The sequence below is a fragment of the Erythrolamprus reginae genome, chromosome 1 (assembly GCF_031021105.1).
Source record: "Erythrolamprus reginae isolate rEryReg1 chromosome 1, rEryReg1.hap1, whole genome shotgun sequence".
NCBI classification, from domain to species: Eukaryota; Metazoa; Chordata; class Lepidosauria; order Squamata; family Dipsadidae; genus Erythrolamprus; species Erythrolamprus reginae.
The window spans coordinates 318,053,083-318,070,769 of NC_091950.1; the positions used below are offsets into that span (position 1 = coordinate 318,053,083).

The 17,687-nt window shown below is 38.4% G+C and overlaps 1 protein-coding gene across 2 annotated transcripts in view; it reads left to right on the forward strand.

Annotated features, from left to right (window-relative positions):
• The window catches only part of PHACTR2 (phosphatase and actin regulator 2), a 73,810-nt gene extending 61,394 nt beyond the window's left edge, over nucleotides 1–12,416 (forward strand). For both annotated transcript variants that reach the window (XM_070733657.1, XM_070733656.1), the window contains 5 exons: nucleotides 1,279–1,334; nucleotides 3,814–3,875; nucleotides 5,306–5,443; nucleotides 7,362–7,438; nucleotides 10,195–12,416. In XM_070733657.1, the coding sequence (XP_070589758.1) occupies nucleotides 1,279–1,334; nucleotides 3,814–3,875; nucleotides 5,306–5,443; nucleotides 7,362–7,438; nucleotides 10,195–10,210 (349 nt within the window). In that variant the 3' untranslated portion in view covers nucleotides 10,211–12,416. The remainder of the gene's footprint in view (nucleotides 1–1,278; nucleotides 1,335–3,813; nucleotides 3,876–5,305; nucleotides 5,444–7,361; nucleotides 7,439–10,194) is intronic.
• The last annotated feature ends 5,271 nt before the right edge of the window (nucleotides 12,417–17,687 follow it).

Below are 17,687 nucleotides of genomic sequence, written 5' to 3' on the forward strand. Positions count from 1 at the left end.
AGGGAGGCTAATAAAGACGCTTCAGGCATAGGAAAAACGGTTTCTCAGCTTTTTGAATAGGTGATGTGAAATAAATAAATGACCGCTATGGTAATTAATTTACAATCCTGCAGTTCAATCTCAGGTCTTCACACTTGTTCTATTCAAGCTAGGCTGAATACCTAAGCCCCCCAATCCCCTTTGCAAAAAAAAAAAAAGATGATTACAGGCATGTTTTGCTCAATTATACAATTCACAGGTTCTTTTGATACAACAGTTATGCTACATGCCATGAATCCAAGATAATTTTGTCTTGAAAGAACAGATTTTTTTTAAGCTGATGTGCAATATACTCCCCCTCACCCCCTGGTAACATCTTCTGAACTGAGATTTTGATTATTCTTTTATTTCAAGTAGATAGTTCCAAAAAATGCAAGTCACATTTTGAAGACAGTACCATGGTATAGATCTTGGTGATGGCGAACCTATGACACACATGCCACAGGTGGCACATGGAGCCATATCAGAAGGCACATGAGGCATTGCCTTATGTCAGCTCCAGTGGACATGTGTGCATTCGCCATTGATTTTCAGCCTCAGGGAAGGCCCTTCCGCCCTCTAGAGCCCTGAAGCCCCAGAGTACAAAAAACCATCCAAGGGGTAAACCGGAAGTTCAGAAAACAGACTTCCGGTTTGCCTGTTGTGCTGTTTCTCACACTCCAGGGTTTCAGGAAGCTTACCTGAAGGCTCCAGAGGGCGAAAAACAGCACAATGGGAAAACCATGTCTGTTTTTCCAATCTTCTTGTTTGCCCATTTGCCTGATTTTTCACCATCCCAGGCTTCAGTGAGGGCTTTGCGCCTGTGCAAGGATGGTGGTGGGGGTGGAATTGTGTGTATGCGCTGGGGCAGCGTGGGGGGGGGGTGTACATATGTGGGGGGGAGGGAACAGGTATGGACACGTGCACGGGTGCTAGCACATGCACACACACCCTTTTAACCTGCAAACCAAAAAAGGTTTGCCATCACTGGTATATATTCATAAGCAAGTACAGTTATAAAATTCATGATATGCTTAATTTATGTGATTTCTATACACGCATCTAGTTCAGTAACACTAAATGGTAACGTTGCATCTATTTGCAAATCCAAATTACTCATGTTCAGTATTAAAAGTAACATGTAAAGTCACTGTATTTGGTAATTTGAGAAATTTTTTCGGCAGTGATTCTTTCTAAGCTTATGCCTTCATGACAAGCTGTTGTAACTAGGAAAAAATGTGTGTGTCTTCCTTTTTGCAGAAGGCTTAGTCAAAGGCCCACCTCCGAAGAACTAGAACAAAGAAACATCCTGAAACGTAAGCGTAATCTCATTCTGCAATGCCAATAATGTTATATTTTGACAGTGATCACACTTCCTGGTTTTATGTATGTGAATAATTCTGCAACATCTTTGCTAAATATAGCCAGAATGTTAAACCATATACATTAGAAGAGCCTGAATGTACAATTTGCAGCTGAATTCGTAGAAACATAAAGACTTTATTTATTTATTTATTTATTTATTTATTTATTTATTCCAATACATAATACACATTGAAAAGAAAGATATATAATAATATAAGAAAAGAAAAGAATAGAAGAAAAGATATAAAAGTATAAGTGAACATATTTGAAAGGAAGAAAAGATAAATGAAATAAGGAGAGACAATTAGACAAGGGGACGGAAGGCACACTGGTGCACTTATGCATGCCCCTTACTGACCTCTAAGGAACCTGGAGAGGTCAATCGTGGATAGTGTAAGGGAAAAATGTTTGGGGTTAGGGGTTGACACTACTGAGTCAGGTAATGAGTTCCACACTTCGACAACTCGGTTGCTGAAGTCATATTTTTTACAGTCAAGTTTGGAGCGGTTAATATTAAGTTTGAATCTGTTGCGTGCTCTTGTGTTGTTGCGATTGAAGCTGAAATAGTCATTGACAGGTAGAACGTTGCAGCATATGATCTTGTGGGCAATACTTAGATCGTGTTTTAGGTGACGATGTAGAAGTCCTACCATTTGGAGTGGCCCTCAGACAGTAAGCAGGGGCACAATAACATTTGAGAAATATAAATCCTAACAGAAGCATTAGATCTAAAAATCTTAGTTTCTAGTGCTAAATTATGAATCAATTTATCTGTCATGCCCAGTGGTTTGAACTGACAATCCTGATCATGCATTACATAGTAAATATGTTAAATGTGTTTAACTATAACAACTTTAAATATGTAAATATGTTTAACCTTTTGCAGTGTATAGACATTGTTTATTTAGCAAATTGCAAGTATAGAGTCTTAGGGCAGTATGTTTGCTATCTTAGAAACATAGAAACATCTTGCCAACATTGGCTTTCTAGAGACATAATGTAGCTCTTTGTGCCACATGAGATTAAGGATTATTATTGTTTCAACAACTGTCAGGTAGAATAATTTCTGTGGCATTCCAGTAGAGTATAGCTTTGTTTATTTTAGGTTTTTTTCTTTCCTTAGCAAACATGCATTATTACCCAGATATATAAATCCCCACAGGATATGATGGAATTTTCAGGTTGAATTTCCTGAATGTCAAAAGCAGATGTAGGCTGATGGAGATCCTTCCAAGTAGATCAGACAGACACCTGGCATAAAATGCCATCATTTCCTCTTCTCACAAAAGATGGCTCTGAAATTGCAAGCATATTTTCATAACATGATCTGTATTAACCACATCTTCGGTCAATCTGCTTTCAGCATTTTTCATGATGTGATAAATGGTGTGGCCAATATAAAATGAGTTGGTGAGTGGCAACAGTGGGTGAATAAGTTATTTTAGTGTAATCCAGTCCAAACAGCTTCATTACTATATTATCAGCATGTCATGTTGATAGCCTAGAACTAGTGATTTACTGAAACTGAGTATTTGGCACATCTACTGCACAATTTGCAGATCTAACATTTAATTCATCCAGCCAAAATTAATATCAAAGTTCCAAAATAGCTATACAAATAATGCTTAAAAATAGATAAAAATTATGTACCAAAATATAGTGATGGGCCAGTATTGAGAGATGTTCGGCTCAACTCTAACATGTAGTGAGAGAGCCTAATTATTTAGTTCATTAATCTTGAGATGCGCAGGCACAGTTTAAGATATCTGAACGTGTCATAAATTCTCCACCTTGTCTCTGGTGGCAGCTTTCTAGATGAATAGAAAGAGATTGACTATCCTTAAGAGCAATCAATGAGGAAGATTGGGCATCTTCACTAAGCCTGTGCATTATGATTCTCTGAATAGTACAGGTTGCTGGAATTATATAAATACACAGCAATAGCAGTAGTATTTAGACTTATATACCGCTTCACAGTGCTTTACAGCCCTCTCTAAGCAGTTTAGCAGAGAGTAAGCATATTGCCCCCAACAATCTGGGTCCTCATTTTACTGACCTTGGGAGGATGGAAGGCTGAGTCAATCTTGAGCCTGCTGAGATTTGATCTGCCAAACTGCTGGCAGCTGGTGATCAGCAGAAGAAGCTTGCAGTACTGCACTCTAACCACTGCGCCACCAAGGCTCCTTATAAATAGACTCTAAATCAGTGGTCTCAAACCCGGGCCACTTTAAGACTTGTGGACTTCAACCCCCAGAATTCCTCAGCCAGGTTTACTGAGGTGAGGTGTTGAGCTTTGCTGGCTGAGGAATTCTGGGAGTTGAAGTCCACAAGTCTTAAAGTGGCCCGGGTTTGAGACCCCTGCTCTAAATAGTCTGTCCCCTATTTATCATGCCGTAACTATGCCTATTTTCTTCTTTCATTTGTAATTAGAAAAGAATGAAGAAGAAGAACAAGAAGCTAAAAGAGAATTGAAGCGCAGCCTCAGCCGAAAGGTAAATTAAGTGTTTTGTTCAACAGAACATCCTTTGCATTCTTTCTTTATTCGTGTTAGAAACACCTACAAAGTATAGATGTATAACATTCAACACGGAGCAAATAAAATGGGTATAAAATAGCTAATAAAAATATAGCATGTGTAAAAAAAATGTAAAGTACAGGTATTTCTCAACTTATGACTCATTTAGTGACTGTTTGAAGTTACAACAACACTGAAAAAGTGACTTATGACTGTTGCAGGTCATGTGCTTCTTATTCAGATGCTTGACAACTGACTCACCTCTATGACACTTGCAGTGTCCTAGGGTCATGCGTTCCCCTTTTGCGACCTTCTGACAAGCAAAGTCAATGGGGAAGCCAGATTCACTTAACAATTGTGTCCCTACTTTAACAACGACAGTGATTCATTTTAACAAATGTGGCGGGAAAAGTCATAATATGGGGCAAAATTCACTTAACAAATTTCTCATTTAGCAGCATAAATTTTGGGCTCAGTTGTGGTTGTAAATTGAGGACTGCCTGTAAATAGGATTAAACTTTAATTACCGTCATCCGGTATCAGGCCACGTTCACAGTATTTTCTTTTGCAAGTATGAGGTCTTCCTCTGTACATGTTCACATACATATCCTTTGCATTACCAAGTGATAAATGTTGGAGAAGGCCCTGGAAATTTTGTTCCCGGAGGAAAGATTGAATTTGTTGGGTGAGACATTTTAGTGGGGAGAGGGAATGATGATGGAACTCTTTTCAAACGTTAGAATAGTTGTTACGTAAACAGTGAGAATGAGTTCAAAGAGGAAGTGCAGCTCCATAGTTAAAGATCTTGCTCAGAGATCAAATTAATACTTAGGAATTTCAACAACATTGAATTTCACAAGTGACATTGCAAATGACATTACGGTGAAAATATAAACAGTCAGGGTATGTTGGTATGACAGTGAGTGGACATAAAAAGAGATTTGGCTGTAGTGTTATAGTTATACATATCAACTCAGATTATCTCCTACAAAATGGGGGAGATCGCTTAAGAAAATCCTGAGTCCCAACTGGAGCATCATTGCAGAAGGCCAAAGGGAATGTAAGTACGTGATGAAGTTGATCAACATCCAGATGAATAAGACAATTAAGTATAAAATGAAATCAGTGTATAGAATTCTTTGCGCAAGAAGGTGTGGTTGTCTGAATCCATTGATTTGACTTTTGAAAATCCCTTAATTCTAGGGATTTCTTAAAATGCAAGATTGTCCTGAAATCAAGTGGAAGCTATGATACTTTATCAGTAAATTTCCTTCATCAACATGATTTTACCTTTGTGTTTATTTTTTAAAATTCTATGCCCTGTCTGTTTTTAATGGTATTTGTAGTACATTAATCCTAACCTCCAGATTCTTTGGGAGAGGGTTGATTACATTTGCTTCTTTGCAGCTTAGTTTGAGACCAACGGTGGCTGAACTTCAGGCACGAAGAATCTTACGATTTAATGAATATGTGGAAGTAACAGATTCACCAGATTATGATCGACGTGCCGATAAACCCTGGGCAAGATTAACACCTGCAGACAAGGTAAATTGCATAAATCTTGCATGAATTGAATATACCGGTAAATGAGTGAGTGAGTGAGTGAGTGAGTGAGTGAATGAATGGCTGAAGAGCTGAAATTTTAAATACATTGTCTTTCTGTATCTCAAAATAATTCTCCATTAATTAAGATTTTATGCACCTCCAGACATTATTTCTTTTAATATGATTGTTCTAGAATTATTTAAAAACAAATTGTACAGTTCTGTTCAGAAGGAACAGTGCACACTAAATCTGGCTCCCTTGCCTCTGAGTAATTGTTTTTTATATCATAACATTTACAGAATGTTGGGATATAGGTAGAGTTTTGTTTGATGTGGATTCAGTGATAGTTCAGAATTACAGTGGTGTTGAATAAAGAGACTTACAACTTGGGCTCAAAGTTGCAACTGTTGTATCACTACTGCACTCCACAGTCACATGGTTAAAATTCAGGTGCCTGGAAAATTGCCCATTCCTATGACTTCCGGTATCTCTAACTAATGTAACCACTACTTGTTGGGTTTATGCCAATAACATTTTGCTTCAATGTACCTTGGGTTTGTTTGTTTCCAGTCTTCTATTTTATATCTTTTTCTAGAGTAGAAGATGCTGAAGTTCTAGGAGCAGTTTGTTCTTTTGAGATATGAAGACAAATATTTTAGGCCTATGATAATTTTAAAAGAAATTCTAGCAGAATGATATATGAAACAACTCTGAATTATAACTTCTGCTGCACGAATCCCAGCAACCAGTTAGGTCCCACAGAGTGGGCCTTCTCCGGGTCCCGTCAACTAAACAATGTCGTTTGGTGGGACCCAAGGGAAGAGCCTTCTCTGTGGCGGCCCTGGCCCTCTGGAACCAGCTCCCCTTAGAGATCAGAATTGCCCCCACCCTCCTCGCCTTTCGTAAACTCCTTAAAACCCACCTCTGTCGTCAGGCATAGGGGAATTGAGATATTCCTTTCCCCTAGGCCTATACAATTTATGCATGGTATATTTGTGTGTATGTTTGGTTTTTAATAAGGGTTTTTAGTTATTTTAAATATTAGATTTGTTATATGCTGTTTTTATTATTGTTGTTAGCCCCGAGTCTACGGAGAGGCATACAAATCTAATAAATAAATAAATAAATATTCCTTGGCAATGGTTTGATAGAATTGAAACTCAAAGTAACTTTGGGGACCTCTCTCTGTTTTGAGTAGTAGGTTTCTCTTAATATACTTTATGGATAAGTTTGAGTGGTGCTTTTTAATTAAGCTTGAAACACTACACTGTCCAATTTCACATAGTAAAATATTCTGTATAAAGTAAATATACAACCACATATATAAATTGAACAAAAAATAAAACTTCATGAAATAAGAAGAGAAACAAATTAGGTAACAAGAATATTAAAAAGGGATGCAAACTATTATCCTTCAGAGCTTTTGAGTAGCTCCCACAAACCCTTAGAAATTTAACCAATGGTTAGGGCAGTGATGACAAACCTTTTTGGCTTGTGTCCCATAAGGATGTGCATGCACCCACAACCAAGCAATCCCCACGCACATGCTCACAATCTCCCCCATGCACTGCCCCCCAAGCATGCGGACAAGCCTCATTGGAGCCTCTGCACTTCTGAAACCTGGAGACAATGAAAATAGGCCAACCGGAAGTTCAGAAACCTGAAGACTGGAGAGGTCGAAGAAGGCTGAAAATCAGCTGGCCATACGACAATGCCTTGCATGCCCTCAGATATGGCGCCACGTACTACCTATGCACTTGTGCTATAGGTTTGCCATCACAGGGTTAGAGATTATGAAATCTGGCTAAAAAAATGTATTTTGCCACGTTTTTCAGATTGACCACTTCATTACATTGTCGGCATTTATATATTTCCATTTGAGAAAATCTGAGTTTACATTTGCCTTTTCTTTCATCAGGCAGCAATACGGAAAGAATTGAATGAATTCAAAAGCACAGAAATGGAAGTACATGAAGAAAGTAAACAGTTTACAAGGTAAGAAAGAAGGCAAACTCTTTTAAAACAAGTTGCTCCTGAACTCTTCAGATTATTTATTGTTTATTGAACTGAAACTATTTTTCTCTGTACATTAAGGAAAAAACATTGAATTATTAACTTACCATTTATTGAAGATGAGAATCAATAAAAACACTCTAATTTATGATAGATTGCTTCTTAAACTTTAAATAGTAGTTTATTTTCTGCTTAATACACAAGCTCTACCGCCCCTCCCTAAGTCTTTTAACACCATGACTACTAGCTTGCCAGACACGGAATAATTTTCTTTCTCTGAAGTTTTAGCAGTTGACAAAATGTGGAGACTTCATAAGCCCCAACTGAGCTGCCAATGGTGGCTAGAAAATATATGAGCAATATATACTTCTGCATATCATCTATCCTTCACTTACAATACAGATCTTATGTCTGATAAGTCTTAAGGCTGATGTCTTAAAATTGGCAGTGATATAGCTAAAAATACATTTTAGTTTTGCCTTTTGTCTGGCAATATAAACACCGAGCAAACTATTTGATTGATCAAGAAAACTAATTTTGTTAAGAAAGGTAGGGGAGGGTTTTAATTTTTTTTAAATAAACAGTATTCTAACAAATTTGTTTGCCATTTTATTTGTGACTTATGAAAGCAAGATTTTAAAAACATTAACTTAGGAATTTATCAAAAATTCCTTAAGTATTTATATTGATTTGTGGTCTTTAGGGGAAAACAACTCTCCAGAAATATTTAGCTGCAGCAAAATGTTAAGCCTTTTGTTCCTATAAATTCAGCATTTTAGCAATATAATGCAATCCTCATTCTATAATCCCACAATTGTTTCCCACAAATTCATCACCTATCCCCTTACATTCACACTACTACTGTTCTTCCTATCACAGAAATGACTATTCTCTTCTGCTTTCTTTTTTTAGTGCATTTATACTTGTGGTCCATCATTTGGTTGATTGGTAGACTGGCAGGAAAAAGAATGTGCTGGGGGGAAAAACTTTCAAACATTAATCTTCCTCAGCACAGTTTAGGAGTGGGGTTTGGGTATGTACATGTCAGTGTGTATGTGCATATATGGACTGCACATTAAGCATTGCATGGAATCTTCAGAGCTATAAAGAATGTATTGGTATATGGTACCAACAATATTCAATGCAAGAAGGCAAGTGGATAACATTGAGTTGCTATATTGCTTGTCAGCTGCATTGCCATTTTGGTGTTTTCTCAGTAGATAGCAATGCAGTGATTGCTCTGGACCAGTTGTATGGTATGTCTCTCTTCTTTTCCACTTTTGCATCAAATAAATACTTTTGCACATTGCTAGAACTTGTGATGGTGGCATATAATATAGTTGTATCAGCCTGGGATACAACCTTTTTTTTTTACAATCAATATTGGGACTCAATTTCTGACATTGCCTTGATAGAGCAGGCATTGTATTTTATTCAGATTATTTAGTTGTTGTTTTTTTTGTTATCCACAAATAGTTTTCAGATTACAACTTTATTGACTCAGATGTTCTAAGCTTCTGGCTAAAGTAATCAACTTTGCTTTACTTATACTTGTCATATATGTGTTACAGTTTCAAATTATTGCAAACATAATAACAGGAAACAGACAAGAATAATTTATAATGATGACCCATAAATTTGAAATTTATAGAGGCACAAACGATCTGTTTCTTTGAATGGCCTCAGACATGATCAAAAGTTTCTAAACTCTTTGTTCCTCTACATGCATCCAATGATGCAAGACTTTTGTTCTATTTGTTCTCCTATCTCTGAAGCAAATGAAATAATAACAATAGGGCGACGATCATGGAATCTCAGTTCATTGCTAATTTGGAAGCATTTTGTCTTTCTAAACCAGCGGTCCCCAAACTATGGCCCGCGGGCCACATGCGGCCCGCTGAGGCCATTTACCCGGCCCGCGGGTGAGTGACAGGCGCACATCTAATTTTCCATGAATAAAATGCGGTATTTTGTTAGTAACTAATATCAATTATCAAAAAAGTTGCAAAAGTTTTTTTTTCTAATTTTGTCATCCAGTTACATTCATTTTCTTTTAATTAAATTCCCTCCTCAAAAAAGTACAACACCAATTATATTTCTAACTTATTAACCATTATGCCAAAGTGCTTCCTTCTTTTTTTATAGATTTTTCTATAAGCCAAGAAAACCTTGTATAGCCAATCAGATTTTAACAAAAGAAAATTTAAAACAAAACATAAACATATATGAATTTCAGACTTCTTCCCCCCCCCTCTAAATAGTACATTCCCATTTTGTTTTTTACTTTAAAATAAGGTATGTGCAGTGTGCATAGGGATTTGTTCATAGGTTTTTTTTATAGTCCGGCCCTCCAACAGTCCGAGAGACAGTGAACTAGCCCCCTGTGTAAAAAGTTTGGGGACCCCTATTCTAAACCTTTCAAGATAACTCATTTTAATCTGTGTGGTTGTTAAAATATTATTCCTGATAGCATAGTCCATAGTGAGCCAAAAAGCAAATAAATGTACAGTATTCATTAATACTTAAAAATTTAACAGCAGCATTAGTCAGATTTGAATGTGCTTTTGAAATATGGATTCTATCAATTCTATAAAGAAAATGGTATGATTGGTATGAGTATTATGTGGATGTTTTAGCATTTAGAATTTGAATATTGAACTTTATAATTGTTCTGATCTTTCTTGTACCTTGAGAATGATGATGAAAAAAAATCAAAATATTTTACTTTTGACCTTCAGGTTTCATCGTCCTTAAGTGTTGAAAATACTCTGCTGTTGAGCACAACTATCTTTCCTGAGGAAAGTCCTCCATCCTGAAGCCCAGAGTACATTACAACTGAAATGTCTGCAGCACCTTAAAACCTGAAGTTACTCTATGTTGTGGGTCCTCATTTAACAAAAAGAGACAGTTAGAAGAGATACAGAAAAGAATATAAAAATGGCCATGTAATATGAATGTTTACTATTCTGTTTTGAATAGAAAATCTTATTGTTTTTTTCCTTACCAACAGTTAACTGGGATGAATAGAAAATGAAAAAGCACAATCCATTTTCAAATAGAATGGGAACAGATATAGCTGAACTATTATTTGTGGGCCAACTGATATACTTAGAATTTAAAAAATCTTTATGGAAGTAAGTTTATATTATATTAAGAGACTGGATAACTACAGCAACATGAAAGACCAGGAATGTGAACAATTCTCTTTCTGTCTTCCAGAATGTCTTTTTGGGAGAATTGCCAATTCTACGTTTCATAAATAGTACAGGAATTTGATGTAATATGTGAATTTGGCAGTAATTAGTACAATTCACAGTTGTGTTTATTATTGTATGATTATGAGCTCTAAAATGTCCATTGGGGGTTGCAGGTTTCAGTACAACTAGATTATATGAGTTGTACAACATTAAAACTACTAAGTGTATCTTTATTATTTAGGATTGCAACACAAATTCCTTTTTTTTAATCTGATAAATTTAACAGAAGCACCAAGAGGTTCTGTAATCATGAATCAATTGAAAAATATATTTAGAAAATTTAAAAAAATGTGAGACAATAAGAATGCTGTGAAAAGAACTGATTAATCTTGCTTGATCAGACAATAGTGATAATTACCGGTAGATTTTTAAGCCAAATACAAAAGTCAACAAAGATGAAATACACATACACACTTTCCGTCCGTTTTGATAACTGAGCTGTATTTAATTGATCCTTAAATCAGTAAGAGTAATGTAAGATTAAGAGGATGATTTATGTTGAAATCAGGATTTATTTCTACCAGAATAGGAAAATCATGACAGGGGGAGGGGTTGGAAGGGGGTTGGCAAATCACATAGAATAAATTTGTATTGTATTATTATGTTTGGAACTACAGTAAATCTTCTTCGCTGTAACAAACTAATGGGATAGAAAAGGGTGTCCTTTACACTGAAGTGGCTGTTCAAAGGCACATGGGAGTTTATGCACAAGTAAAAAATGTCAATATATATATGTAAAATGGCAAGTGGGTTTTTAGTTGAATCGGAACCATATCCGTTTGCAAATAAAACTCTTTACAGACACAAGTCCCCCCTGCTTGAACACACATGGATGGATTCCCACCATAATGGTGTTTTGTTTCTCTTTCCTTTGCTTCTTTGACACCAGTCAGTTTTGGGGAATGGGAACCTTGCCCACATTTATTTTTGTTCAATCTATCCTACCACTGTGGAGAAGAGGGACAATGGGGATGTTCAAAAGGAATAATTTTTCTGTTCCCCAAAGAACCTCGGCACTGAACATGTCCATGCTAAGGAAGCAAAGAGACACAGCGGAACACAATATGACAGAAAGATCCCTCATCATAGAGTCGGGGAACACATACCAACTCTTATTAACCTAGAATTTGAAATATTTCTTGATGTTGACTTTAAAAAAGTATTCTGTGCTGTAGTTTAGCAGCATTTGGAATGATTCGGGTTTTGTCCTTTGCCTTAGCAATTTGATAATGGGAAAAGGACTTGCTGCTGTAGACATCTATTAAATCCTCCTTTAAGACCATGAGAAAACTACCAAAAGGGGCTTTAAACCTACAGCCTTGTTGTGTGTGTGGTTATGTGGAGCAAACGGTCGGTCCACTTTTATATTATCTTGTATTTGTGAATAGCCAGCTAGTATAACAGTAAACGGTGGAGTGCTTTATTATGTTGGTTCTAAATATGGTGGCTTATTATAAGCCAATGACATTGTTTACACTAAAAATTGTCTTATATTAGCACTTATTTATCCTTTTAATGTACACAGTAAAGCTTAAGGACCTGAAATACACAAGGGCATGTACTGCAGTATTACAATATATGTATATTATTTATCCTTTTTAAAGTCTGTACATACTACCAATTATTTTTGTCCATGTGTTCTCTTTAGTTCCTAATGATAAAAGATATGTATTTTTTTTAGCAATAAATGATCTATGTCATGATTTTTTTATGTCAGAACTTTTATTCCTTTCTTTAATTGAGAAATTAACAATTTATCAGACTAACTTTAGATGTGTGTACTTAAAAATAAAACCTACTGAATTAACAGCCTAGCCATATGCCTATGTAAATGTATACAGCATTATGCCCTATTTTTTTAAAAAAACAGTGTGACTAATTTAACACAACAAAGACTGGTCAAACAGGACTATTTGTAACAAAAAACTTAAAATTTGTAATAGGCTTAAGAACATTTTGTTATATATTTATAACAATATATTGTTATATATTGTTTTTATCATTGCTGTAAGCCGCCCCGAGTCTACGGAGAGGGGCGGTATACAAATCTAATAAATAATAATAATAAATAAAAAGATTTTAAAAAATTATTAGTAGAGGGGCCTCCAGATGATCCGTGTTAGCTTTGAGGATGGTCAATGTGGCAGATTTTCTTTTGAGAGTAGACGTTGAGCAGGATCAAGATAGATTATTATGTGGATGAAAACTTCCAGATAATTTCAAGGCTGTAGATTAGAAGCAAAACAATATTGAAGAACATATTTTTTCTGCACTGTTGCCAAGAAAACCATGAATGTGCCCACATAGTCTAAGCTAAGGCTACTTTATTTGGGCAGAAAAAACCAGATAAACACTGGTACCATAAATCTTTCTTGCCTTTCTGATGTCATCTAGTGATTATCCAAATGTTTGCAGATTTTATAGATGGTTTCAGATATGGTACCTTTAATAGTTCCAGGAAATGAAAAGATTCCGTCCTTTGCTTCCAGATATTTCATTAGCCGACTATATTGAAAATATTGTTGATAGTATCAATGTGTCCTCTCTAGTTGTTCCTTTTTCCAAGATCAGAGAGCACTGAGGACTTTACAGTTCAACCCAGAAGTACATATAGTGTCTTCTATTGGAATCAAATGAGTTATTCTCCATTTTCTTTTCTTTTTTTACAAGTTACAAAAATATAGCTCTACAGCCCCATCCAAAGACTAACCTTATATTTTAACTTAGACTATTGTGCAATTATTTTAAGGACTTTTAAAACCTCTTTGAATTGTAATATACATTTTTTTTTAAAAAAAATGGTTGTGATATAAGATAAATAATTAAGAATTTGTGCCTTCCCTCTTTCTTTTTTATTGCTTTTATTTAATCTTTTTACATTGTGATGTTTGAAGGCAGATACAATCTCAGATCCTCTCTAGTCTAAAAGCAACCTAGATTGATGTTAATATTGTAAAGAGAACTCATGTAAAATTTCAATCTCATAATTTAACTTTTAAAGTTACTTTTTTTAGAAGTTCTTTACACAGCCCATATATCTACCATGTAAGTCACCTCTAGGCAAGATGAGTGACATGTAAATTTACTAAATAAATTAAATAAATTACTAAATAAAATAAAATAAATAATAAATATCATTTTAGTGCTGTCAAACTCAAAAACAAACAGATCATGACACATAACTTTTTGCATTACTGTATTTGACAAGGTAACTAAATTATAGTGGGCCAGGAAAATTTGTGGATGTACTATATATTTAGTTTCAATGAGGCATTTTATAAGGTAGACTACAGCTTATTTCTTGGTGAGATAGGGACATATGGAATAAACAGAATCATGGCCAGTTGGAGTCATAACAGGCTGAACAACCACACACAATGCGTGCTCCTCATTGGAATTAAATCTACATGGAGGAAAGCATGCAGTGGAATACCACAAGGCTCTGTCTTAGGCCCAGTAAGTTTTCAACATCTTCATAAATGATTTAAATGAAGGGATAGAAAGGGAATTCATCAAATTTGCAGACAACACCAATCTGGAGGAAATATCAAACACTTTATAACAGTGGTTCTCAACCTTTCTAATGCCATGGCCCCTTAATACAATTCTTCTTGTTGTGGTGACCCCCAACCATAAGTCTACCATCAATTTTCCCAACAGAGTTTTAAGCTGATTGGCAGGAAAGTCAGAGGGACATCCCAACTGTAAATGCCTGATTGGTTGGATTGTAAAAAATATGTTCCAAGGCGCCAGAATAGAAGCTTTAATTCCTAACACCATGGGAAATTTGTCTTTTCCCATGGTTTTAGGCGACCCCTATGAAACGGTCGTTTGACCCCCAAAGGGGTCTCGACCCCCAGGTTGAGAACCACTGCTTTAGAAGATAGGGTCAAGATCCAGAAGGATCTTGACAAGATTTGAACAACGGGTCCTAGCCAACACAATTCAGTGATGAGAAAAATAAGATTGTATACTTAGGCAAGAAAAGCCAAAGTGATACCTGGCTTAACAGCAGTAACCATAAAGAGTCCTAGTGAACAATCATTTAATCTATCAGTGTGATGCAGCTGCCCAAAAAACCAATGTAGTCCTACGCTGCACTCCCTGAAGGACAGCATCAGGATCAATAATGGGTTGCTAGCCGGTACGGGTCACACTCCGTAGTGATAGTGAAAATGGAGTGGCGCATGCAGGTCCGCATTGCCAGTGTGCGTGCGCGACCCAGCGAGATTTTGCTTTTACACACACACAGGAAGAAAAATCTTGCAAGAGGATGCCCAAGAGAGATATTTTGGTGATTCTTTTTGCTTCTTCGCATGCGTGGAAGCAAAGCAAGTCGCCGAAATCTCGTGCACATGTGTGTCCTCTTGCAAGATTTTGCTTGAGGCAGATGTGCAGAAGCAAAAGGTCACTGGGGCACGCATACATGTATGCTGGTGACACAGAGCTATGCACACATCATTCTGGTAGCGGCGGTAAGTAGGAACCTCTGCCAGATCAGGGGCAAGTGAAGGATTAGTACCATTTTATGCTGCACTGATGCACACTTGGAATACTGTATCCAGTTTTGGTCACAACACAAAGAAATATGTTGAGACTCAGAAACTGAGCACAGAGTAGAGCAACAAAGAAAAACATAGAAGACAGGAGGCTAAGTTATTGGTTGAAGAATTGAAGGAACTGGGTATGATTAGCCTAAAAAAGAAAAGGACTCTGTGACCAAATAGCAATGTTCCAAAATTTGAGAGGCTGTCACAGAGACAAAGGGGTTGACCTATCATTCAAAGCACCTAAAAGGACAAGAAGTAACAGATGGGGAAGCTTTACAAAGAGAGATCCAAATCTAGAATTAAAAGTAGAAATTTCCTGTCAATGAGAACAATCAGTAAAATGGCTTGGCTTCAGAAATATTGGGTGCTCCATAACTGGAGGTTTTTCAAGAAAACATTAAATAGCCATTTGCTTGGATTGTCTATGCAGATTCTCAGTCATCTAGATCAGCGTTTCCCAACCGGTGTGCCGCGGCACACTAGTGTGCCGCGAGACATGGCCAGGTGTGCCGCCAAGCTCCAGCTGGGTGGGGCGCTGCCGGTACTTCCGTCCTGGGGCTCCCGCTCACAGCTGTCAACCGGCTCCTGCTCGATGCCGCGGTTTTCGGCGCTCTCCTGCTGGGCCCCAAAGAAGGAAGGCAGGAAGAAGGAGAGCTCCATTCTTCGCGCCTTTTCCCCGCCTTCCTTCTTTGGGGCCCAGCAGGAGAGCGCCGAAAACCGCGGCATCGAGCAGGAGCCAGTTGACAGCTGCGAGCGGGAGCCCCAGGACAGAAGTACCAGCAGCGCCCCGCCCAGCTGGAGCTTCTCTGGCGTCGACGGCAAGTGTCCTTTGTGGCCCGGCGGGAGGGCACTGGCGATGGGAGCGGGGGGGTGGCCGCAGCGGCCGCAGGCAGTCGCGGGGAGATGGCGGCGGCGAGAGGGAGCGCTCTCTCTCTCTCAGCTGACTGCAAGCGGGAGCCCTGACGGTGGCGGTTGGACGTGCTGCTGGACGTCGTACATGCTGGCGCTGCGGGCCTGGCATATATGGTGTCCAGCTGCCACCGTCAGGGCTCCCGCTTGCAGTCAGCTGAGAGAGAGAGAGAAAGAAAGAGAGACATATAAGAGAGGCAGAGAGAGAGAGAAAGAGAGACATAGCAAGAGAGGCACAGAGGGAGAGAGAAAGAGAAAGAAAGAGAGACATAGCAAGAGAGACAGAGAGAGAGAAAGAGAGAAAAAGAAAGAGAGATAGCAAGAGAGGCAAAGAGAAAGAAAGAGACATATAGCAAGACAGTGAAAGAGAGAGAGAGAGAGAGAGCAAGAGAGAGATAAAAAAGCAAGAAAGAGATAGCAAGAGAGACAGAGAGAGAGAGAGAGAGCCAGGGAGAGAGAAAGACAGAGGAAGGGAAGGAGGGAGAGAGAAAGAGCAAAAAAGAGAGGAAGAAAGAAAGAAAGAGGGATGGAGAGAGAGAAAGAAGGGAAGGAAGGAAAAGAGAGAAAGAGGGAGAAATAGAGCGAAAGGGAGGAAGAGAGAGGGGTTTTTTGTCCAAACTTTTATTTAGCCCGCCCCCCCCGCCCCCCGCCCCCCCCGCCCCCCCCTTTCAGTGTTCCCCAGGATTTTGAAAATATGAATAATGTGCCGCGGCTCAAAAAAGGTTGGGAAACACTGATCTAGATCACAGGTATCCCAAAGGTGTTTTTTTCAAGAGGCAACTGGACTTTCTGGGTTTTCTTTGAAGATGTTTCACTTCTCGTAATAATAATTAATTTATTAGATTTGTATGCCGCCCCTCTCCAGAGACTCGCCATCCAAGAAGCTTCTTCAGCTCTGACTGAATTCCATTCCATTGCCTGCCATCCATCCAGAGCTGAAGAAGCTTCTTGGATGAGAAGTCTCTCCTGCTTCACCAAGGGGTTGGACTAGAATAAGGTTCCTTGCAACCCTGTTATTCTGTAATTCAGTGTTACAAACAGGGGTGGCCAGCAGGCAGGACAGGGTGGAATGCAGTTCCACCGTGGAAATGAAGATGTGTGCGTAGCTCCAGCTGATTGGTGGCTGTCACTTCCTGGATTAGTGGTCTTGGCTTGGCTCTACTTTTTCCCCCTGCTGCTGAGGCTGCATCTGCGCTCCTTGCTTTTTTCCTCTTTCCTCCTTCCTGACCTTGCACGAGCTTCCCTCTCTCCTGCCCGGCTCCCCTCCAGCCTCACGCGGCCCCCTCCCGCCTGAGGTGCAAGCAGGTGTGGGTGGAAGTGGTGCTGGCAGCATTTATGCTTCTGGCAGCGCCCGTTCACCTAGCTACCCATCCTTTGGTCGGGGGGGACAATCCAGGAAGGAGAGTGCGGGAAATGCGAAGCAAATTGTCACCCCAGCGAGCAACACTGATAAGGTTGTAAGTCGATGACTTAACAGTTCACGTGAACGATGATCGTTCAAGCCACTCCCACCTG